The sequence below is a fragment of the Solanum verrucosum genome, unplaced genomic scaffold (genome assembly GCF_900185275.1).
Source record: "Solanum verrucosum unplaced genomic scaffold, falcon-dt-bn FXZP01000278.1, whole genome shotgun sequence".
Taxonomy (NCBI): Eukaryota; Viridiplantae; Streptophyta; class Magnoliopsida; order Solanales; family Solanaceae; genus Solanum; species Solanum verrucosum.
Genome location: NW_026020332.1, coordinates 857,965 through 883,198, shown reverse-complemented (window position 1 = coordinate 883,198; position 25,234 = coordinate 857,965). Strand labels below are relative to the sequence as shown.

Here is a 25,234-nt window from a genome sequence, read left to right as displayed (position 1 = left end):
TGTCTTTAAACACATCTTTCTTTAATTGAGATGATTACTCAAAACTTAGCCCAAAGGCTACTTTGGAAACATGGTTCCCCTCTTATTCAAATGTAAAAAAAAACATTTATAAACTTCTTTGGGAATACTTAGTTCCCTAATAGGTTTTGAGAAATGTACTCAACTTTATGCTCTTGACTTAACTTGAAACTCGAGACTCTTTACTTATCTTGAACTCTATACTCTTGCTCGACTTGAAACGAAGTTAAAACGTTCAATAACGACTTTGAAAAGCTTTGAGGACTTGCTTGGACTTACTTCTTAACTTTACTTGACTTGACTCTAACTTTACTTTAACTTGATTCTAACTCGACTTGAATTGGATTGTGGATTCAAGGTATATGACCACACGTTTATAGATGAGTTCCTGACATTTAAACGTACTTTGGAGTGTTGGAAATAAGTAGGAAACATAGTACAATACCAAGGAACAAGCATGAGAAAGTGTGAAAGAATGGGGGAAACTTGGCGTCCTTGGCACTCTGCAAGGCGCGGAGCGCCAGCCCTTGAAGCTCAGAAAGCCAGCTGAGGCGCACTGCAGGGCGCGGCGCCCCAAGGGGTGAAGGTCAGAGCAATTCTTGGGGCGCTCTGCAAGGCGCGACGCGCCACCCCTTTTCCCCAACAACTTGGACTTTTCTCCTTTTTTTCTCCAACTCTAAACCTTCTAAACTTCAAGGTTTCCAGCCCCAAACATTTAGAATCATAAATCCCTCAACATACAATAGATTTCAACCCAAACACAACCGAAAACATGCCCAAATCAACAAGGGACTTCAATAACACAATCAACAACATCAACAACAGTACAACCCAACAACTTCAACAACAATCTAATCTTTTCTAAATAATAAAATGAGTTTGGTGTGTGGGGGAAAGGATCAAACCAACACTAAGAACTCACATACCTAGTGGGGATCACCCCCGACGATATCCACGACGAAAACTTGCTTGATCTCCTCTTTCTCCTCTTCTTCTCTTCTTTTTCTCTTATTCTTCTCAAGCCCTAGCTTTGACTCTTTAAAATGGGCCAAATGATCAAAAAAATCAGCCTAACACACAATATAACCCCAAAAGAAATAGCTAGAGAAAAGACCAAAATGCCCTTAAATTTTCCGGCCGGATTCCCTGCCAACAACCCAACTTTCAAAGGGCATAACTCGTTCATACAAACTCGGAATCGAGCAAACTCGGTGGCGTTGGAAAGATCATACCAAGGGCATTCCAAACATAACTATAACTACTCCTAACTCATTCTGAGCTAGGTGTTATGACTGCTCAAATTTGGCCAAAACTTACTAATTTCCTACACTTAACCAAATTTCCAGATTTTGAATTTTTTCCAAAAAAATGACTATTTTTGATTTTTAAGCCTCTTCATAGTTATTTCAACCTACCGGATCTTACAATATCTCCCTCTTGGGAACATTCGTCCTCGAATGAGGTTACTCTTACCAAGGCTAAAGGTGCAACATCAACTCAAACACCCAACAAACAACTATGCAAACGCAACAACATGCTCATGATGATTAAAAGAGCACTAAGAAGGAAATTAATACCTTAATCTGCATTTCCTCCGGATTCAAAGAGATGTGGATATCTCTTCTTCATGTCCTCTTCGGCTTCCCAAGTGGCTTCCTCAACAAATTGGTTCCTCCATAAGACCTTGACTGAGGCTACATATTTCGTTCTCAACCTACGAACTTGACAATCTAAATCTGAACGGAACCTCCTCATAAGATAATTTATCCTTGATCCTAATACTTTCAGTTGGTAGGATCAATGAAGGATTGCCTATCACTTCTTCAACATGAGATGTGAAATACCGGATGAACCGCTGTTAGTTCCTGTGGTAACTCCAACTCATAAGCAACATTGCCAATCCTCTTGCTATGCGGTAAGGTCCAATATACCGGGGACTAAGTTTCCCCTTCTTACCAAACCTCATAACCCCTTTCATGGGCGAAACTTTTAAATACACCCAATCATCTACTTCAAATTCTAACGCCCTTCTCTTAACATCAGTGTAGGATTTTTGCGACTCTGTGCCGTTTTCAACCTCTCTTGAATCACTTTCACCTTCTCCATAGCTTGGTGAACTAATCTGTCCTATCAACTGTGCTTCACCAACTTCAAACCATCCAATAGGAGATCTACATCTTCTCCCATAAAGAGCTTCTAAGGAGCCATCTGGATGCTAGAGTGATAACTGTTGTTGTAGGCAAACTCAATGAGAGGTAGGTGATCATCCCAATTGCCTTTGAAATCGATCACACAAGCTCTCAACATATCTTCTAAGTCTGAATAGTGCGCTCTGCTTGCCCATCAGTCTGAGGATGAAAGGCAGTACTTAAGTTCACCTTTGAACCCAAGCCTTTCTGAAAAGATTTCTAGAACTGGCAGTAACTGGCACCTCTATCTGAAATAATGGAGATTGGAACTCCATGAAGTCTCACTATCTCTTGAAATATAACTTGGCATAATCTTCTGCTGTATTGGTAGCCTTTACCGGTAGAAAATGGGTTGACTTTGTCATTCGGTCGACAATAACCCAAATGGAATCATGTTGTCTGCGAGACTTTGGCAACCCTATGATGAAATCCATATTGATCATCTCCCACTTCCATTCCGGAAGTTCTATCCTCTGAGCTAAACCACCGGGCTTTTGGTGTTCAGCTTTCACTTGTTGGCAATTTGGACACTTAGCAACAAACTCTGCAATGCCCTTCTTCATGCCATTCCACCAATAGACTTCTCTCAAGTCACGATACATCTTGGTGGAACCCAGATGAATAGAATATCTGGAGCTGTGAGCTTCCTCCATAATCCTCTCTTGGAGTCTATGGTACGCATAATCTACCTTGATACTTCAATACACCATCTCCCCCTTGTTCAAAAGCTAATACTCTTTGCTTTTGAACATTTGCCTTCAACTCAAGCAAAATGGGATCTTGATCTTGTTTCTCTTTCACTTCTGACACTAGTGATGACTCGGCCCTACTCGTTACTTCTATTCATCCTTCTGCGGAATCTTTAAGTCTGACTCCCATGCATGCCAGTCTGTGTACATCTTTTGCTAACTTTCTCCTTCCTTCTTCAATATGGGCGGTACTACCTATAGACAACCTGCTCAAAGAATCAGCAACAACATTAGCCTTACCTGGGTGGTAAAGAATACTCAGGTCATAGTCCTTGAGTAATTCTAACCATCTCCTCTGTCTGAGATTAAGCTCTTTCTGAGTAAGCACATATTGAAGGCTCTTGTGATCAGTGAGTATATCAACATGCACACCATACAAGTAATGACGCCATATCTTCAAAGCGAACACTACAACCACTAATCTAAGTCATGGGTTGGGTAATTCTTCTCATGAACTTTCAACTGTCTGGAGGCATAAGCTATAACCTTGCCATTCTGCATTAAGACACAACCCAAACCAATTCTAGATGCATCACAATACACCATAAGACCTTGAGTACCTTCTGGTAGCGTCAAAACTGGAGCTGTAATCAATCTATTTTTCAATTCCTGAAAGCTTTTCTCACAAGCTTCAGACCATTGAAATTTCACTGCTTTCTGAGTCAACTTTGTCAAAGGAGATGCAATAGACGAGAACCCCTCAACAAACCTTCTAGAGTAGCTAGCTAAACCCAAGAAACTCCTAATTTCAGTTGGAGATGTGGGTCTAGGCCAATTCTGCACTGCCTCAATCTTCCGAGTATCTACTTTGATTCCGTCACCGGACATAATGTGGCCTAGGAATGCCACAGACTTGAACCAAAACTCACACTTAGAGAACTTGGCATACAACTCTTTGTCTTTCAAAGTCTGAAGAACTGTTCTGAGGTGATTAGCATGATCTTCCTCGTTCCTTGAATATACTAGTATGTCATCAATGAAGACGATAACAAACATATCTAAATAAGGTTTGAAGACTCTATTTATCAAGTCCATGAAAGCTGCCGGTGCATTGGTCAAACCAAAGGACATGACCAAAAACTCAAAATGACCATATCTGGTTCTGAATGCTGTCTTCGGAATATCACATTCCCTTACTCTTAACTGATGATAGCCTGATCTGAGGTCAATCTTTGAAAAGCAGGTAGCACCCTGAAGCTGATCGAAAAGATCATCAATCCTCGGAAGAGGGTACTTGTTCTTGATGGTAACCTTATTCAACTGGCGGTAATCTATACACATCCTAAGGGAACCATCTTTCTTTCTCACAAACAAGACCGGAGCACCCCATGGTGAGACACTCGATCGAATGAAACCCTTATCTAGGAGATCTTTCAACTATTTTTTCAACTCTGCTGGTGCCATTCTATATGGCGGAATAGAGATAGGACGAGTATCTGGAATGAGATCTATGCCGAAAGCTATTTCTCTCTCAGGAGGAATTCTGGGTAGATCAATAAGAAACACATCTGGGAACTCTCTTACTACAGGAATTGACTGAAAATGAGGTACCTCAACACTAGAGTCATTAACTCGGACTAAGTGATAGATACAACCCTTTGAAACTAACTTTCTTGCCTTAAGGTACGAAATGAAACGACCCTTAGGCACTGCTGAACTACTACTCCACTCTAAGACTGGCTCATTCGGAAACTGAAACTTAACTGCTCGAGTTCTACAATCTATCGATCATAACAAGCATGAAGCCAATCCATACCTAGAATGACATCGAAATCTACCATGTCTAACTCAACCAAATCAGCCATGGTGCTCTTCTGATTGATAGAAACAGGATAATCATGATAAACTCTTTCCGCTAGAATAGACTCCCCAACAGGTGTAGAAACATAGAAGGGTTCACAAAGTCTTTCAGGAAGAACCTCAAACTTATTTGCAACATAAGGAGTTACAAAAGATAAACTTGCTCCTGGGTCTAGTAAAGCATACACATCAAAAGCAAAGACTTTGATCATACCAGTGACAACATTCGGAGAATTCTCTTGCTCATGGCGACTGGTGATGGTATAGAGGCGATTTGCTCCTCCACCGGTACTAGAAATAGCCCCTCTAGGTGCCATCCTATCTGGTGGAACGACTGAAGAAGACTGGGCATTATTGCCCCCATTACCCTGCCTATTCCTTGGACACTCTCGCATGAAATGTCCATTCTGACCACACTTGAAACAACCAATGGAGCCTTCTCGACAAATACCTGAGTGGTTCCTACCACATTTGGCGCAGGCAGGAGGCTTACTACTCCCTTGCGCCACACTACCCGAAGATTGTGCTGGTCTAGCCCTGTAGTCCTTCGAATTCTGGCCATAAAATTCACTTTTGTATCTGGGTGCAGGTGCTCTAGTAGATGATGGAGCAGGTCCCTTTTGCCTTTGCTGAAAGGAGGAAAGGTTTGAATTACCTTTCTGCTGCCCGGACTCATTACCGGACTTCGCTCTCTTATTTCTGAACTCTTCTTTGTCCCTCAGCTTCTCTTCCTCAACCTGTTGCACATAGACTATCAACCTAGATATGTCCATGTCCCCGATAAGCATTGCAACCCTACCTTCTTTACTTGACAACCGAGACAACCGAGCAACAAACAAACTCATTCTATTCCTCATCTCCGCAACCATCTCCGGAGCATAGCGGGATAGTTGGGTGAACTTCAGACTGTACTCATGAACACTCAAAGACTCCTGCTTAAGGGTGAGGAACTCACGTACCTTGGCCTCTCTCAATTCTCGAGGAAAGAAATGCCCCAAGAAAGCTTCCTCAAAAGAGACCCAACTCGCAGGTGGTGCATTCTCAGCTCTGCCCTCTTTCCATTGGTCGAACCAAGTTCTAGCAATATCATTCAATTGATACACAACTAGTTCAACCCGCTCAGTATCTACCACATGTATCACATCAAAAATCTTCTTCAACTCCTCAATAAAGTCCTCTGGATCTTCAGTAGTACTTGAACCTATGAAACTCAGAGGATTCATCCCCAATAACTCACAGATCCTAGAAGTGTCAGCTCCTTCCTGTCGAGCTCCCCTTTGCTGACCAATCTGATTAGCTACAGCTTGACTCAACATCCTAATTGCCTCTCTGAACTCGACAATAGAAACTTCCCCTTGATCTTGCACTCCCAGTGCATAGGGTAACTCCTGCTCATCAGCATAACGTCTAGGAAAACGCCCTCTACCAACTCTTCGTGGAGGCATGACTATCTGAAATACGCGCAAGCACAGATTAGAAAGAAACTTTTTAGAGATAAACTCTAACGCACAAGATGAGTGTGAAATGGACCGGCACTCGGAGATCATTTGTAACACCCCGTATTCAAAATAGACAAAAATGCAGATTTTGAGAAGTTGCAGGTGCAACTTACGGTCACCATCCACGGACCGTAGGTCATACCACGGCCCGTGCTGGTGGACCGTGGTTTACCACTGCAACCCCTCCCCAGCCAGCTCAGAAAATTGGCTAAGTCCCGACTCACGGACAGACCCACGGTCCGTAGATCAGACCACGTTCCGTGGTCTGTGTCCGTGGATCGAGACTTCCCTTACCCAGCCTCTGACACAAACTATGGTCGACCAGCACGGACCGTCATTCGATCCACGATCCGTAGGTCTGACCTAGATGAGGGTCAGCAGCCAGTTAGGTGAAAATTCTGATGGGTCAACTTCAGATGGTCATAACTCTTATCACAAAATGAATTATGTGTCCCATGACCTATGGTTAGATAGATAATTGAATTATCTTTCCAACGCCACCAAGTTAGCTAAATTCCGACCTCCGAGTAAAAAGTTATGCCCGTTTTAGTGAAGCCCTGTCGGGCAGACTCGACCTACGGACCCAATCGACGGACCGTCGATTGATTGACGGACCGTCAGTCACTCCGACAACAGCTAATTCAAGGGTCTTTTGGTCTTTTCCTATTTCGTTTAACCCCTAAGATACGTCGTTTAGACCATAAATCATGAGGTTTTAATTAGTTTAAGCCTAGAAACATAACTAGAACCTACCTAAGTCAAATCATTAATCAAACTTAGAAGAATTAGAATCAAGAAGGAGAAAAGGGTCAAGAACCCTAGTTCAAGAACGCAACGAGGTTTCTTCAGTTCCAGCCTCAAAATCGAAAGATTTCTCCGTGGAATTCGTCACTAGGTATGTGGGATTTCACTAGTGGGTTCCTTTCGCCCATTAGGTCCCTAGAATTCAGTCAGATTCTTGATTCGATGCTTATGAACAATAAAAATTTTGGTTAAAAATAAAAATTTCATGTCAGAAATTTTTAGTGAAAAAAATAATTAAATATGTTGAGTGACTTTTTGTGCAAATAAGGCATAGTTGAGTGACTTTTGAGTTGAGAATGAAAGTTGAGTGACTTTCTGTGAAAAAAGTTGATAGTTAAGTGACCATCAAAGTTATTAACTCTAAGTAGTAGCGTATATCTTTTACAAACTTGAAGGATTGTAAAGGTAACTAAAGTTATATCTCAAGGACCAAAGTGAACACATACCCATACTTCAAGGATTATTTTGGTCCTTTTCTTTTATAAAGAATAAGTCAATAATGACAAAAAAAAATCACTAATTAATTATCCTCTTGCAAAACAAAAATATTACTACAACTATCAATTAAGAAAATAACTTGTCATGCAAGATTACAGACTTAATCAAACCACGTTACATCCTAGTAGTAACCAAAAAGATAACGTTTCATTTTCATGTTATTAATAACATAATAATTAAACATCTTTGGGTCCTTGATTCATTAAAAAGGTTTTCGTTAGCAAATTAGAATAGTCTTTCTTCAGCCACATTTTTGCAAGCTAAGTTGTTAATTATCATCAGACCTCATACATCGAGTGATTCTCCACAAGAAAAACTCTACATTTGATGTTTCGAGAGTATAAATATGTATTTAGATACATCGACTCAAAAGGTTCTACATGGTAGGAAAAAAAATCGAAATTGCAAAGATGTGTATATTATTACTCCATTATTTTGCACAGTACAATCCGATCAACTGAGAAAGAAATGCAATTTCAATTCTTGTATGGAACCTAGCTAACAATTTTTGTGTGAAATTTCATAATATCATGAATTAGTAAAAATATTTTGGGTACTAATTATTCACAAATGCATGATTTAATTACGTGGATGATACTGCAATTGGACTTCGAACCACATGGACTCCATCACTCCATGTGTACCAACCAAAGGAAAACTCATTTCTCCTTTCAACACTACTTTGTGCTCTAATAATTGTTATGTTGAAGCTGTGTTTCTCTCCCAATTTGCTGAAGTGTAAGCTCTTTGGAACAATATCAACAACATATCCAGGAGGTGATCTCACACCTAAAACATAAGTCGAGTTATCTTTTCCAACATTTGTAACAACTCTTGTGACAGTCCTGATGGATCCTCTCATGTTTGCTATTGCAACTGATGGATAGTTGAGGTTACTCGCCGTAGTTACTTTCTCAGGACAACTGAACGATGAATCTAGGCTTATGTTTTGACTACAGAGATAGAGAAGATAATCTGTGTACGTAGCATCATAAACGAGTCCAGGATCTACTGCTCTTGATGGCCTGAAATGTCCTGATCCGTATTCGAAGGGGTTTGCATCATCCCCAGTGGCATTTTTTATTGGCCTACCAACCACATTATTGATTGTTGCTGCAGTAAGAGTAAATTTAACAACTGTCTGTGAGAAATTCTGTTAAAAAAATTTAACAAGGAATTCAATTTTGAAAGAGAAACAGAGTAAAACAGAATTACATGTGGTCATTAGAGCTGATCTGATAGCAGCACTACTCCAATCTGGATGAATTGATTTTAAGAGTGCAATTACACCAGAAACATGTGGGCAAGACATGGATGTTCCAGACTGCATGTTATACTTAACAACCCGACGATCCTCTGGCATTTTCAAGGGAGATGATGCCTCGCTCCACGCTGCTAGTATGTTGAATCCAGGAGCAGTTATATCCGGCTGCATTTCAATGTAAAACTATTCTTCAGAAAGAGTTCAGCTTCTATACACCAACAGACAGTAAAATACTCATTTTGTGGCACTAATATATATTACCTTGAGAATATTGGGATCGACAACATTTGGTCCTTTGGAAGTGAAAGAAGCCATGACAGGTGCTGGTTTGGAGCCAATCAATGTATTTCCTGGAACAAGTGTTGCCATTGGATTTTTTTCGGTCCGTATATATGTCAGGAGTGTATTTAGGCTATATGAAAAGACAACTGTTGTGGGATCCAAAAAAGGGGTAACTTGTATCTCGTTAAATCGATTTCCTAAAATAGCTGCAACACCTCCAGCTCTTTTCACTTCCATCGATGCCTCCCTAACATTATTTATGCAGAGGACAACTTTTCCTCTCACAAGATTTCTTGATAGTGTACCAGGAAGACATGTTCTGTATATTCAATTAGAAGAAAAAAAAAAGTTAGTTTTCATATTCTAAGTGGTTGAAATAATTTAAAAGTATCAAGCAGATTGAAAGTTACCCTGTTGTATTGCTTGCGGTAGTTCCTCTAATTTCTACATCTCCAGCATAAACCAAAGGATGCAATCTCCTTCTCCTTATTGGAGTTACTGTTTGTCCCTATATTTTTTATAAATAAAAAGAATACAAATTAATTTCATTTGTCATAGTAGGTTACTAACTATTTGATGAGGTTTACTAATTAAAGATTACTCCTTATAACACAGATTTGGTTGTGTTTACTTCGAAGTGTTCTCATTCTATTAGTGCATAGCAAATCACAAGTGAATGTGAGTCAATCCTCACCTCGACGATCATTCCATTTCCGAGCATAATTGGAGATGAAAAAACTCGATCGATGCTACTAGCACCAACTGTGATAACCCATGGTGCTACATTTCCAACAGTTGAAGGTGTTGGACCATCATTTCCAGCACTACAAGCTACTACAATATTCTTCTTCACAGCATGCAAAGATCCAATTGCGATAGCATTTTCTGTATAATATGTTGATGTAGGTAGAGACCCTAGGGAAATACTGAGTACATGAACCCCATCAGCTATGGCATCATCAAATGCAGCAAGAATGTCATCCGTAGCACATGCATTTCCCTCAGCTAAACTCTGATCCGGAACTGGCCAACATACTTTATAGATGGCGAGTCGAACATTGGGCGCACCTCCAGTAGCTGTACCTTTTGCAAATCCACCAATAGCTGATGCATTTGCTACTCTTCTACCACCCACTGTGCCTGCTGTATGAGTACCATGACCGTCTACATCTCTTGGTGATCGAAAGTCCCTTGTCTCATTAAGAGGACCAGCTGCTGCTTCGTAACCTTTTAAATAGTACCGCGCTCCAATTAATTTCCTTGAGAAAGGGGAAAACAGAAGTGTTAATTAATATAAGTTAATTATAGAGCGATAATTAATTAATTAATGATGTAGTCAACCTATTGCAATGGGAGGCGTTGAAGGCGACACCTTCTTGGCAAATTCCATTCCATGATTTTGGAACTGGTTCCATTCCTTCATCACTGAAACTTAAAGATTCTGGCCACACCCCTTTAATAAAAAGATGAAGAGTAAATATAATTAGATAATTTTGAGGCATAAGGAGTAGTACTGTTCAAATTAATTCAAAACAGAGAAGAACTCTTACCACTGTCCATAACTCCAACAATTATGTCCTTTCCATAACTTGCATTTTGTAGCAATTCTTCTCTAGAATTTAACAGTGAAGTTCCTTCCAGTAAGCTCACAAAGTCCCATGATCTAGTAGTATGAGGCCTTATTTCATAAGGATCACTGTGAAATACTGACACTACCCCTTCCATCCCTGTTTTTTTGAAAAAATATACTTACACTGATCAGAAACAAATAAGGCAATTTGGTACGCTGAGACATAATATAATTAAGTAATTAGAAGTGCACTCTTTATTGATTCAACTCTTAACTATTGCCACATCCCATAAAGCAAACATAATAACAATAATTTTACGTGTTTGATCCATAAAAAAGAATCAGGCTCACTTGTTCATATATACCATGTTCATGAAGTTTGTACCTGATATCATATCGACTTCTTGTGGCGTTAACACCGCAGAGAAACCATTGATGACGTTTTTATAGCTGTGAACAAGTGATGCTCTAACATCTTCTTTGGAAGTAGTAGTACCCTTGACAGAATGAAGAAATGAACAGTGATGATCTTCAATTTCTTTCAAAGTCTTATCTCCATTATGCTCTCCAAGGTACACAATATATACCTTTGTTTCCTCAGTACATGAAACAAAGCTACCAAGCCTCATAATTAGGAAGAGGGAACAGAAAAATACAATTATGTGATGGTTCTTCATTTTGGATGGCTTGTTTTGATTTGTCTGGTATGAGTTGATTTCTACTTAAGGGGTTTTATAGTGATATGATAGTAATATAATAAATACAACATGCGATTAATTAATGATCTTACGAGTTTTAATAATTTATATATACGTCGACTAGAATGGAAAGAGTCTATAATAGTAGCTAATTATATATAAGAAATGGACTATGACTATTTCTTGTCAAGCTTAAACTTGGTTATATTTATCTGTCTAGGAACGCTGGATGAAATAGTAAGGCAAATAGTCACTTGCAACTTTTAAATAGGAAAATAAGGAAAAAACTCAGGTCAATTTTAGTTGATCCAATCAAAATATATACACACAACTCTATTAGGTATATGCATTCAAACTTTACGATTAAAAAAGGTGAAGTGTAACAAATAATAGTGTTAAAGTCTAAGAATAAGATTTGCCAATATTTTAACTTCAAATCTCAAAGTAGAAAAAAGTTCGATTCTTCAAGAATTTCAAACCTTATTACATACCCTTGATGCTTGTCAAGAAACTTTTATTAATTTAACTTTTTATGGTTTTATTCGTGACATTGGTAATATACTTCTATTTAATAATTATATTTAATTAACTGATATATATTCTGTTAAATATGTGGACAGTGGACTAAAAATACTATATTTACGAGGATTGTGAAAGTAACTACTTAGTATTATATCTTAAGGACCAAAATGAACATATACCTATACTTCAAGGGCTATTTTGGTCCTTTGCTTTTCTAGTCAATAGTACAATTAATGATAACCAAAAAATCACTAATTAATTCTCCTCTTGCAAAACAAAATATTAGTACGACAACTATCAATTAAGAAAATAACAAACATTAGTGTGTTCATGCGAGACCAAAAACATAGTCAAACCACGTTCACCGCATAATATTAGTACCCCAAAAATAATTCATAAAAATAAAATCGTTAACCGAAAATTCATTATTTGCGACAATAATTGAATTCATAGAAAGGGGTTAAAGTCAAGTCAATCGATCAACCTCCTTTTCTTTTGGCTAAATCAACAGAGTGGTAAACTAAAAAAATTTGGGCATAACATAAATCGAATTAAATCGTAAATAAAAAAAAAGACACGACTAATAATTTGATTTGACATCGGAAAAAAACCAACTATGCTTGAATTCATTTGGTTATTCATATCTGTTAATTATTCTCCTCTTGCAAAACAAAAATATTACTACAACTATATATCAATTAAGAAAATAACATGAATGTCAATTTCAGTTGGTCGTCTAATTAAGTTGATATATGTAATATTGGCGGCTCCACGCGAGATTAATAGTCAAACCACGTTACATCTTAGTACTAACCAAAAGATAATGTTTCATTTTCATGTTAATAATAACACAAAAATGAAACATCGTAAGGCCCTTAATTCATTAAAAAAAAGGTTTTCATATATATATATATATATATATATATATATATGACTTGGTCAGACATGATCATATAGGTTAATTAAAAGTTTTTTTGTCACTTGACGAGAAAAAACTAACGAAATTACAAATATGTCACCCTCATCCCCCCATAAACACAAATATCATTTAATTGTTTGATTTAAATTTCATAGCAATTAGAATAGTCATTCTTTGGGCGCGTTTTTTGCTTGCTAAGATGTCGATTATCATCAAATCTTACGTAAAAGGGATTTTTCAGAAGAAAATTTTTAATTTTGATGTTTCGAGATATAAATATATATACACTGATTCAAATATTCTACATGGTAGGACAAAAAAATTGAGTGAGCAGATAACTATAATAATAAATAAATTATATTAGAATACGTCTCGTAAAATAAATGAAAGAATTGAAAGATGGAAAAAGATAGTACTTAAATACATCTAAAGGAAGACTGGTCATTAATTAAGTATTCTACAAATATCAACCATTATGCATCAGCAAGATATTGGAAAACTATATGTTAACTCAGGGGTCGGACAATATTACGTGAGAGTCTGATAGGTTAAAATATTTTAAGAAAATTTTAAAAGCGTGTCAATTATTTAGTCCATCATTACATGCAGTAATTAACGCGTTATATAAACCTTATAAAATAAGATATTATTCACCTAAAAATGTGGCTTAATAGTAAATGAAGTGGGTTGAGCATCATGAAGTTTCGTGTTTTCTTCTCATTTGTCGATCGTCCTTGATGGACAAAGTTACTCATACACTATGATTATATAAAAAAAAAATTAAAAAGATGATGTAACGACCAATTATATATAATTTAATTACATTCACTAGGTTGTTGGACAAATCAAAACGGAGAGAAAATTTATCTACAAATTAATTAAATTTAAGTCCTAACTATCGATCGTATTTTTCAAAGAATCAAATTATTTTTTTGACGTAAATAGAAGAGAAAATTACCTTTGTATTAGGAGTAAAAAAAAAATTCTTTCCTTAAAACATATCTTAATGTAAATAAAAACTGAAAAGATCTTTTCAAACAAAAATGCATGATATATTTCTATTTCTTTCAAAAAAAGACCAAAATAAGAACCAGTGGGCTGCAAGGATTGGGCCAGCCCTATATTACAGCTTATAAGCCCAATTCCTTGGAACAGTGGCAGCCCAAATAATTCAAATTCGGATCTCAAACGCCAAATCATTCCGACCCGCCAATTTGAAAGGACGATAGAGCTTCTCGAGCTTCTTCTCCGGTCTTATCTATCGATCCACCACAACTCTACGCCGGCCGCCACTTCCTCCACCCAGTTTCTTTCTCCGGCGACCTCTCTCCGAGCAGTTTCTACTGAGAAATGGAACTGTACGTTCCCGCGGTTTTCTCTAATCCCTTTTATTGATGAAGCTAATCACTGAATGATGCTGATTTTATCTTCCCACTTACTTTATTTATGTAGCACAGAACTCTGTTTTTTTCCTTACAATTGTTATATATCTCATTGTTATCATATGAAGTGATAAACTGAATCAAGTATGTGAGCTTAATGGCTGTCTGGGTACTATAATTATAAGCTTCTTTGTCATTAAGTAGAGGTGATTACAATTATCTAGCCTCTTAATTGATTATAGCCACAGATGTGAACCAAAAAATAATAACAACAACATACCTAGTAATCTCTTTGGGGAAGGTAGAGCGTAAGCAGACCTTAGCAAGCTGTGAACCAAAAAGTAAAATTAAAAATTGAGGAAAGAAAAGGATTGCAGCCATAGATGAGCTTTTTAAGAATTTATGGCTGCTTGCTATTATCTATGATTTTTCTTCTCAATTTTTAGCTTATATGAAAGACAGAAGCTAAAATTTGAAGACCCAACAGATGATAACTTCTGCTGCATAGATTCAGTTTTCAGTTTTTCCTTTCTCGGGTTTTTTCTATTGACAAAAATATCGGCTGATGCAGCCTCGAAACTTGGGATAATAGGCCCGTCCTTCGACCCTTATCTGCTTAAATACAAGGTTTGGCTCCACAACCAAGTTTATTCAGCCATCCCTCATTATCCATCATTCTTGCAGAAACTGGTAATACACATTGTTTGTTTTTTTCTACATATAAGTCAGTTAATGCTAATAACTTTGAGTTACAAATTTTCTAATTTGCCTCTTTAAGAACCATTCTTGCTTATGAGAGTCCCCTGATGTGTATATTTGGAAAGAATTTATTTTTAGAACTGCTGTGGTAGAATGGGAGGTTCTCTACAATTTCACTTCTTCAGTTGCAACATTTTGCTAAAGGGAATAAACTCAACCGGGTCATCGGATAAGGTTGGAGTGAGATGCTCCTTTTTTACTATTTTTGATACAGATTATTGCTCAGTGTCTAAGGTTCTACTATCATATGCAGTTAAATGTAACCTCTGCTCTTAAACATTCCAAGAAGCAGGGTGAACTTTCTCTTACTATCTCCGCTGCTGCTGATCAGAAGTAAGTAATGCTACCCATTAACACATTTGTTTGATAACAGATACTCATTTTCTTGAAGTAACTGATTATATTCAATGGAGTATTATGTCAAGCTGAATTCCATGTTAAATGTTCTTTTTATCTTCTCTAAACTAATTATCCTCGGTGTGGATGCAGGAAAGTTCAGAAGGCTGGAAAAGTAGAACATCACCTATGGAAGAAAAGAGAATCTGCTGGATCTGGACAAAAAGCGCTGAATCTTGTTCGGATTGTAAGTTTTTTCAAATTATTCTGGCTAATCACTATAGTTTGCACACTGAAAGGTATGTTTTCTCGTATACCTGAAATAGACGTATTTTGACGTTGCCTTCTGTTTCTTTGTGATATGTAAATGGACAGATTTCTGGACTTCCAAATGAGAAAGAGTCTGTTTATGGTGCATTAGATAAATGGATTGCATGGGAGACAGAGTTTCCATTGATTGCAGCTGCTAAGGCTCTAAGAATCTTAAGGCAACAGCAGCTGTGGAAACGAGTGATTCAAGTACGATGCTTGGGAACTTCATTTTGTTATTTTTAGCATTGGTGGTATATTTGATAGCATCTTGCCTTGATAAATTCTGAAGCAATGTAGTGATAAATATCATTTGTCAACAAGCTATGACATTAGAAGCCTTGTCTTAACTTCATAAGTATCATACTCAACTACTCAAATTGACCAAGTACAAGATGGCTCTGCTTCAGGTTCTTTTGTTTTTCCATTGCAAGACAAAAAAACTCTGATGCGGTTGCACTTTTAATTTTCCCAGTTGTGTGGATTATCTCTTGTCATTACTCAATCAACGTCAATTCATCCATCCCCCTTGATGTAATTGTAGTTCATAATCAATTCGACAAGTATCATTTGAACGTATTGACTACTGGCTACATGGAAGTAGAAACTGAACTTGGTGATACTGAGATTTAGTTCTACTCCTCTGGATTGTCGGGGCATGTTTAAATCGGCTTGGTAGGAAAGAGTGGTTCGTGTAATTGAGTATATGTGAATCTTAATTGTTAGACAGATCATGGTGACTAGTTTGATTATGTACTGAAGTATTTCAGAATAGCCATTTGTCACTAAATCATACTTGCTCTTTAACACTCTATGCTTAGGTTGCTAAGTGGATGTTGAGCAAAGGTCAAGGTGCAACAATGGCAACCTATGATGCACTTCTACTATCATTTGATATGGACAATAGGGTAGATGAAGCAGAAACGTTATGGAATATGATTTTGCATACAAGCACACGGTCTGTTTCAAAACGGCTCTTCTCCAGGATGATTTCATTGTATGATCATCATCATGTGCCAGACAAGATAGTTGAGGTAAATGAAATTTTTTGCATATTTCCTAATTGGTCCAGGTATAACTGGTTGTTCAGTTCCCTCTCTGCAGAACAGCATGATGCTGTGGATTATCCTCACTTCTATCTTTCGTAATGGATTTCCTCTACTGTTGAAAGTTTGATTCTATTTTTGAAGCATGCTTTTTGAAAATTCAGGTGTTTGCAGACATGGAGGAGTTAGGGGTAAAACCAGATGAAGATACAGTTAGAAGAGTTGCAAGAGCCTTCCAGATGTTGGGCCAAGAAGATAACCAAAAACTGGTTCTCAAAAAGTATCAAAGCAGATGGAAATATGTCCATTTCAACGGTGAAAGAGCAAGAGTGAGAAGAGATATGGAATGAATAAAAGTGCTATTCCTTGCATGGGTGGGGAAGAGTAGTATGTACTTGGTTGATATTATACATACTGGAAAATACTCTTGTCAGATAAAATCCAAGTTGCTGTAGTTGTGTTGATATATCCCTGGTGAGATTGTGTATTGAATGCGAAGACTCTACTTGGCTGATGATACAAGATATAACTAGAAGTCCACAAGATTGATGAAAGTGTAAACCTCATCGCAGTTGATTTCTTATGCAGCAGAAGCAAGACTACCAAACCATACTACACCTCATAGTGAAAGAGATTTTCCCCGTTATACTGATATCATTGGGTTTTTCAGTACAAAGATTGGTTTTAGTTCTGTTGGTCTTAACATGTTTGTATCTAAATTTCTTGTACAGAGACGTTCCATACAACTATTAATGGTATAAAGTATTCATGTAATCAATCAAATCATGAATTTCAATTTTCTCATCGGCTTGTGACACCTTTTTTCCATGTTACATTCTCAAAACTCTACTGCAGGGATGAGTATAACGCCAGGGAAGCAAGTTCATACTAAGACTTCATTAGGATAGAAATGAGAAATGCACTGATTTTATTCTCTAGCGAGATATCTTTGCTTCAGATGTAACTAAAGTAAAGTTATGTGCACCAATTGAGGGAAAACAGAGCACTATATACCCCTATACTGCTATGGGTTTGAGTATTTATGCCAATTTTACAGCAATTGGACTCCTAACATTATGGATTCCATCATTCCAGGAATACCATCCAAACACATACTGATCTTTCGGAATTCTATCCATCATGTCACGGTGAGCTTTCACTGTGATAGTGAACGTCCTCTTGGAGCCAACGTGGTTAAAAGACAAGACGGGTGGTGAAATCTCAATAGAGAATCCCAATGGAGGTTTGGTACTGGCATAGTAAATGCTCTTTGGTGCACCAACATTTGTTAATCTTCTTCTAGCAGTGACAGTGTCATTGAGATTTGGAATAGCCAGAGATGGGTAATTTAGGTCTCTAGGCGAATGTGATTTCTTAGGACACTTGAAGGATTTGTCAAGATCCTTGACACCAGAGGCACACAGGAAGAGAAGATAGTCTTGGTAGGAAGCATCGTAGACAAGTCCAGGATCTGCTGCCTTTGATGGCCTGAAATGCCCTCCTCCGAACTGGAATGGATCTGCTGGCTTCCCAGATGCATCAGTTATTTGTTCACCAACATTATTTTGTAATTCAGCTGAAAATTTACATTGATTAAATCAGTATAGAGTGGAAATTTATGGACAAAAGAAGAGTTCAACTTCTATTCCCTGACGAATTTCAGAGGCAGTTAAAGGTACCTGAGGTTATGAGAGCAGATCTTATTGCAGCACTGCTCCAAGTGGGATGTATAGCCTTCAAAAGTGCTGCGGCCCCCCCAACATGAGGGCAAGACATGGAAGTACCTGAGAGTATGTTATACTCAACTACACGGTTGTCAATATCTAGCTTCGTAGGGGATGATCCTCCACTCCATGCTGCCAATATATTCAGCCCTGGTGCCGTGATATCCGGCTGTGGAAAGAGCACAAATCAGAATTTTATTTAGAAGACAATGCATATATTACAAATCAGGTAAATGTCTTTCAGTTTCTTATATTGTAAATTCTGACCTTGAGGATATCCGGTGCAACTGCACTTGGACCTCTACTAGTGAATGAAGCCATGTAAGGTGCTGGTTTAGCATGCAAAACTGTTTTAGCTGGGACTATATAAGCTACAGGGGACTTTGTAGAACTGATGTAGTTGAGAATCTGAACTCCACTTTTATAGTCCACTGCTGTGGCTGGAAGAAGATGAGCATCTGCTGCTAACTCAGCCCCATTTGCTTTACTATTTCCTAGTATGTAACCAATTCCTCCTGCCCTTTTCACTTCTCCGCCTTTTCCTACTCTTGTCCCATTCCCTCTCAAGCACATTACTATTTTCCCCTTGGCCTTTTCTGGCGAAAGAGAACCTGGTAAACATTGCCTGAAATGTTTTTGCAAAAGTTCAGATATTGTTTGATATAATCACATGAAAAATATTGAAACTTGGAAGGAAGGAAGGAGAGTACCCTGCTAAATCTTTGGTTACGTTAGTGTTGATCACTTCTCCGGCATAAACTAGAGGGTACATCTTCTTCTTCAGCTTGTAAGGTGTAACTGTTTGTCCCTGATTTCATGCATAACATACAAAACGAAGAACGGGTGCAATTTAGGAAACATGTTCTAATCCTAGCGTTTAATTGTTTTAGATGAAAGAGTAGTCGAAAATTGAATAGATTATCATGTTTCTTCTCATGTTTTCTTGTGTTACGTGTGTAATAGTTTCGGCTTACCATGAATTTCTTGCCATTTCCTAGTACAATTGGTGACAAAAATTTCCTGTCAACACTGCTTGCACCAACAGTGATAATCCAAGGAGCTGTATTAGACAATGTAGAAGGTGCAGGCCCTGAATTTCCAGCACTACAAGATACAACTATATTCTTCTTCATGGCATGAAGTGCTCCAATTGCAATGCTGTCTTGATCAAAAGGCTGAGGCTGTTTTGTTCCAATGGAAATACTAATAACATCAACACCATCTGCAATAGCATCATCCAGTGCTGCTAACATGTCTTCATCAAAGCAAGTGTTCCCATTTTCTTTCCCCTCCCTTGGAATAGCCCAACAGACTTTGTACATTGCAAGCCGTGCGAGTGGGGCCCCACCCGAGGCGGTGCCAGATGCAAAGCCACCAATGGCAGAGGCATTTGGAACCTTTTTACCTCCTGCTGTTGATGATGTATGAGTTCCATGTCCATCCTTGTCTCTTGGAGATAGATAATCTAAGGTGCTGTTTAGAGGGCCATAATATTGTTCATAACCTTTTATATAGTACCTAGCTCCAATTATTTTCCTGCAAAAGAAGTCCCAAAGTAGCATAGTAGAATAAATATTAAAGTTCTCATATCTTACATGATTAAGAAAGGCAAATTTATCATTTAGAGTCAGTAAGTTCAGAATAAGTGTACTTTTACTACGTATAAACATTTTAAAATTTATTCGCAAGAACAAGACGTTATCTTGCAAGGCAAAAACAAGTTGGAGGAAAGATTATGGCAATAAAGGTCTTCCATTATCTTTCTCCCTATTCTTTATTTGAAAGACAGGCATTGTGACAATTCGAAAGGCTTGATTTTCAGTTTGTCTCTAAATAGGATGTCCACTAGTTCGATTAGCTAGCTAGTCAACGATTCTTTAGGACGGGAAGTTGACTGGACCCCCCAACTAAAAGAAATCGATTTAGTTGAACCCACGGAGTCACTCTAGAGATGTCTCATATGATTAGATAAGATATTAAAGGACATGATTCACACATCCCCATCCTCTCTCACCCCTATCAATCACCATGAATAAAATATTCTCTTCTAAAGAAAAGAAGAAAATAAATGAGTGAACCACACAATCTAGTGAAAAGGTATACAAAATCTCATTTTTTGGGTACCATATGATAACATGCATGGTGAAATGCTTTTTGGAGAAATAAATTACTACCTTCGTTTCAATGTATTCGACTTATATTTACTTTGACATGAAGTTCAAAAAGTAAAAAAGACTCATGAATATTGTGGTCTTAAACATGATCGGTGGAAAATTGAAACTAAAGAGTTGTTAAAAGTGAAAAGAGACACTTTTTTTTAAAACAGACTAAAAAGATACTTCCTATGTCCCTAATTACTTGTCCACTTTTGAATTGACACACTTATTAAGAAAATAATGATTGACATAGTGAGTTTACCATTTTACCCTTATTAATTATGAAGTGGATGAATTAAAAACTTAAGATTTTCAAAAAGTTCTGTCTTTTTCAAAGTAATTTATTGAGAGTATAATAGGTAAAAAAGTTGTCCTTTCTTGATTTGTCAAAATGGACAAGTAATTAGGAACAATTAAAAAAAAAATGAACAATAATTAGAGACAGAGGAAATAGTATGTCAAACAAGTATAATAACAAACTAGGTCATTCTCCTCCCACCCCATGCCATTTGAGAAGAAGGTAAGAAAAGAATGAGATAATACTCTTTTTTGCCACTTTATACTACTAACAAACGGGTATATTAGTAGTTTAGGTTGACCGTTTGAACTTTCACTTTCTTAGTGAAGGTTGGAGTCCAACTAATGAGAATATACGTGCAATAATGGAAGTAAGGGTCACCTAAAATTTCACTGTGGACTCCATACATGATCAACAATACATGCAGGTATGCAAACAAAAAAAGTAATACTGCACACTAGAGGCATTGGAAGGCTACAAAGTTCACAAGATGGCAAAGCAATAATCCAAAAAACAATTAGCTATTTGTCAGAATAACTTGTTTTGGTTTGATTGAAATAGACAAATACTCGAATTATTACACTGATATCAAAAGGCCACCAAATGACAGGCATGGAGACCCAATGGGTCCTGTCCTATAAAAAAAAAACGTCTCTTCAACCAATTAGAAAAGTACAATAATAATAATAATATGTTTTTTTTCTTATTTTTAATTGCTTTTATATAAACTATAGAAGACAAAAAGACAAGTTCCAGAACCCTTGAAATTGACCTCTTTTACCAAACTTATAATATATGCACGGCTAAACATAACAAATCATTCAACGTTAAGTCAATGTATAAAAGACAAGAGACAAGTGCCAAAAATTAATCTAAACATGAAGTGATATATAACTTGACGATAGGTTCCTAAAACCTAGTTTATGAAATTATACAAGGTTCTTTATAAACTAAAAATAGAAATAATTACGGATCTGAACCATTTGACCATCTAGTTTTCTTATAAAATAAGGAAACAATTTGCTATATTGAACAAAATAAAGATGTGTTATGTATATATAGTAAAGTAAATTATTTTATGTTTAACTGAAATTCCTCACCTACACACACCAACAAACAAAAAAATGTTTGGTGTTGGATTTATTGAGCACCTGAAGATTTTCTTACCCAAGATTGGCTATTAATGATTGCAAAATAGGTATACTATCACATCATGGAGATAAAAATAAATCGATAAGGCAAAAAAGGAAAAAGATGGGAATATTTAAGACTCACTTATTACAGTTTGAAGAGTTGAAAGCATCTCCAGATTGGCAGATTCCTTTCCATGACTTTGGAATTGGTCCTATCCCTTCATCACTAAAGCTCTTAGATTCTGGCCATAGCCCTATATGGTGCATCATCCAACAACATTCATCACATATACAATCATTTTTTTAACGGATGGTGATTCAACTGGTAGTTATTAACTTGAAAACACTTTCTAGGTTAATAATTATTAGTTTAGTGACGGTATGAGAAAGCACATGAACGAAGCTTCTAAATTTCAGGTAGGAAAGGTCGATAGACCTTAGTCCAAATTTTGTATTTAACATAAACAAATTATTATTCTAGAATTCAATAAGGATTAGAATTTAAAATCCAAATTCTGAATCTATCTCTGTCATGCCTTGACCATTTAAAAAGTAGAATTTTGACAATAGGTTAACACTGTTGAACAAAGTAACGAGTTATATATATCCCTTTCTGTTATACAAAGTCTTGTCCAAATCACCAATTAGAGAAACTGTAGTCACACGTTAATTAGATTGTGTGTCCATATTGGAAATACATTTAAAGTTTAAATAAAAGGGAATTTTTTCAATGTTGGAAATTAAATAATGATAAACCAAATAAGTATAGTAAGTAAATAAATAAAATGTACCGCTATCAAGAACCCCAATAATAACATCTTTTCCATATCTGGCTTTCAATAGCAAGTCATCTTTGTTCAAAGAATTTGGTGCCACTGACTCTTCCACTCCAGAAAATTCCCATGACCTTGTTGTATGCAAACTATATTTTCTTGGCTCACTTTTATACACTGATACCACTTCTTCCAACTCTGTTTAAAAGAATTTTTACACTATCAGATTAACATCGTTACATTTTATAGATAAGTAAAACATGTTAGATATCATCGACTCTAATGAAAATTCTGATTTTGTCACTGCATACCAGATAATTTAGAGGCTTGATGAGGGGTGAGAAGTGCGGCAAATCCATTGATGCTGTGTTTATAACTATAAATGAGAGAAGATTTGGCTTCTTCTTCATTATCCTTCACTGATAATAAATATGAGTGATGGTTTTCTTCAATCTCATGCAATGCTTTCTCCCCATTATGCCCTCCAAAATACACTATATAAACCTTCAACACCATAAAAATATTATTAATAATTAAAAAAAAAAAACATAACTAGAGAGTTTAAAGAAAGGATTAATTAATGAGAAATGAGAATGATTAAATATAGTGGTACCTGTTTTTCATGACATGAAGCCAAGAGGGGAAGCACAAGGAGAAGAAGAAATGAGAGTGTGGAAAATGAATTCATATTTTTACAAAAATACAATGATTTGTGTATTATATGAATAGTGAAGTGTTATATGCAAAATAAATGGATATTTATAACCAAAAAAAAAGGATTGTAGAATCTTGGTTGGAATTGAGTGAATATTTCTATCCTCTTTAATTTACTTCCAATGAAATTGTCTTTTTTAGACCTCTTGTGGACCTAGAGAATCTCTATCTAAAAGGGTAATTTGGTCATTAATATGACAAGTATCAAGGTCAATATAATTAATTCTATTTTTTTTTGGCTTGAGTTGGACAATTTCAGATTTGATGAATAATAAGAGAAAATCCAAATTAAAGAGAGCCTGTTTGAATTAGAATTCTACAATTAATGTATTTTAATAAAAATAAACAAATGAAAATTAAATGTATTCATGTAAAAATATTTTTTCTGGTACAAAGTTATATTTATCTATCCCTGTTTAAATGACCAAGTGTAATTTTTTTTCTTCTTTTCCTTTTTTTAACAAAGTTAAAGAGTGATAGGGAAAGGCACGATATATAGTTGAAATTTCAATTATTTCTTATATTAGTTTTGAAAATTTGTGAAATGTATGTTGTATATTACTTATTATATTATTTGAGAGGAAATTTCGGAAATAGCCACTAAAAACAACTTAATTAGGTTCCATGGCTATAGTTTGTTAATTATAATTCGTAGCTACATGTTAGAGGGAGGAGAGAGACAAGCGAGATTGGGAGAGGAAGGAGAGAGGCAAATTGTATTTGTATATATATATTATATAATTGTATATGTTATGTATAATTTGTATTTGTATTTGTATACAATTTAAGAGAGGCGCACGTAATTATAGCTAAAAATAGGTTGTGAGTAGTAATTAATTCAAACTATAGCTATATTAGCTAATTAACTAATATGTTTGCTTATCTGCGTAATTTCGTCTAAAAAAAATTCACCGTGTTGTATACGAGTATATTTTTCATTAGAATCAATGTATTTTTAAACCAAAAAAACTCACGTTTTCACTATGTAATATATTTAGAATAAAATCTCATAACGACCAAGATAAAAATGTGTAACGTAAAGTCAAAAGTGAAAGCTTATTACAAGTAAATTGTTTTAAGCGTCATCTTAACATCAAACAAACATTTATAATTTCTTATAAGCACCCAAATATTCACTGAATATGATTTGAAAGAAAGATATTACTCTATCATTTTATATTTTAGCTTTAATTCTATTAATTAAACACCTTGTAATTCCCTTAATCTTATTTAAGGGTATTTTATTTTATTTTTGTCATCTTTAAGCTCTTAATATATATGAGGCAAATTAACTAAAGAAAATGATGAACCGTACTATGGTGTATACCTTAAAATGAATTGCACTATATTCTTATTAAAGATGATTATAATAAATACTACTCTACTATATATAGAGTACTATTATATATACATTTATGCCAAAATGTCGTAACCACTTTTTGATTCTTAATAAATGTTAGTATTAGCAATTACTGAAGAAAATTTTACTTCGTGTCATTATATATAGTTTTTAGTAAGTCAGTATATCTTAGAATATATCTAAATAGCTATTACTCTATCTGTTATAGGAGGACAAAACACTAATAGTTTATATACTTTCTTTGTCTCAATTTATGGAGTATTTTAATCTTTTTGGGATTGAAATTATAAAAACTTTGACGGACATATTAAAATATATTTTTCCATATCATATTGACATGAGAAGAATTACAACTTATGATATTTTTGAATATGTAAAATTTTAATTTTAAAATATCATGTTGATTTTGTCCAATTTTATTTTAAAGATTAG

General features: G+C 36.1%; 3 protein-coding genes across 5 annotated transcripts; 1 reads left to right on the top strand and 2 right to left on the bottom strand.

Annotated features, from left to right (window-relative positions):
• Nucleotides 1–8,058: 8,058 nt before the first annotated feature.
• LOC125836200 (subtilisin-like protease SBT5.6) lies at nt 8,059–11,375 on the bottom strand. Its single transcript, XM_049515316.1, has 8 exons — nt 11,059–11,375; nt 10,654–10,830; nt 10,445–10,556; nt 9,798–10,362; nt 9,514–9,611; nt 9,083–9,422; nt 8,773–8,986; nt 8,059–8,670 (listed from the first exon to the last, which is right to left on the bottom strand). Exons 1-8 carry the CDS (start codon nt 11,348–11,350, stop codon nt 8,141–8,143), a joined length of 2,328 nt encoding a protein of 775 aa, XP_049371273.1. The 5' UTR covers nt 11,351–11,375; the 3' UTR covers nt 8,059–8,140.
• A 2,722-nt stretch (nt 11,376–14,097) lies between these two features.
• Nucleotides 14,098–17,443, top strand: LOC125836201 (pentatricopeptide repeat-containing protein At4g18975, chloroplastic-like). 3 transcript variants are annotated; one of them, XM_049515317.1, is made up of 8 exons: nt 14,098–14,170; nt 14,766–14,884; nt 15,032–15,127; nt 15,207–15,286; nt 15,443–15,536; nt 15,665–15,808; nt 16,420–16,632; nt 16,809–17,443. In XM_049515317.1, the coding sequence occupies exons 3-8, from the start codon at nt 15,047–15,049 to the stop codon at nt 16,992–16,994; spliced, it is 798 nt and encodes a 265-aa protein (XP_049371274.1). In that variant the 5' UTR covers nt 14,098–14,170; nt 14,766–14,884; nt 15,032–15,046; the 3' UTR covers nt 16,995–17,443. The 3 variants fall into 3 exon arrangements, with proteins under 3 accessions (XP_049371274.1, XP_049371276.1, XP_049371275.1); XM_049515319.1 differs by having other exon boundaries at nt 14,141–14,170; nt 15,046–15,127; XM_049515318.1 differs by having other exon boundaries at nt 14,141–14,170; nt 14,992–15,127.
• A 79-nt stretch (nt 17,444–17,522) lies between these two features.
• Nucleotides 17,523–23,504, bottom strand: LOC125836199 (subtilisin-like protease SBT5.6). Its single transcript, XM_049515315.1, has 9 exons — nt 23,342–23,504; nt 23,040–23,232; nt 22,747–22,926; nt 22,098–22,209; nt 19,343–19,904; nt 19,079–19,176; nt 18,636–18,993; nt 18,324–18,537; nt 17,523–18,220 (listed from the first exon to the last, which is right to left on the bottom strand). The coding sequence occupies exons 1-9, from the start codon at nt 23,414–23,416 to the stop codon at nt 17,685–17,687; spliced, it is 2,328 nt and encodes a 775-aa protein (XP_049371272.1). The 5' UTR covers nt 23,417–23,504; the 3' UTR covers nt 17,523–17,684.
• Nucleotides 23,505–25,234: the final 1,730 nt, after the last annotated feature.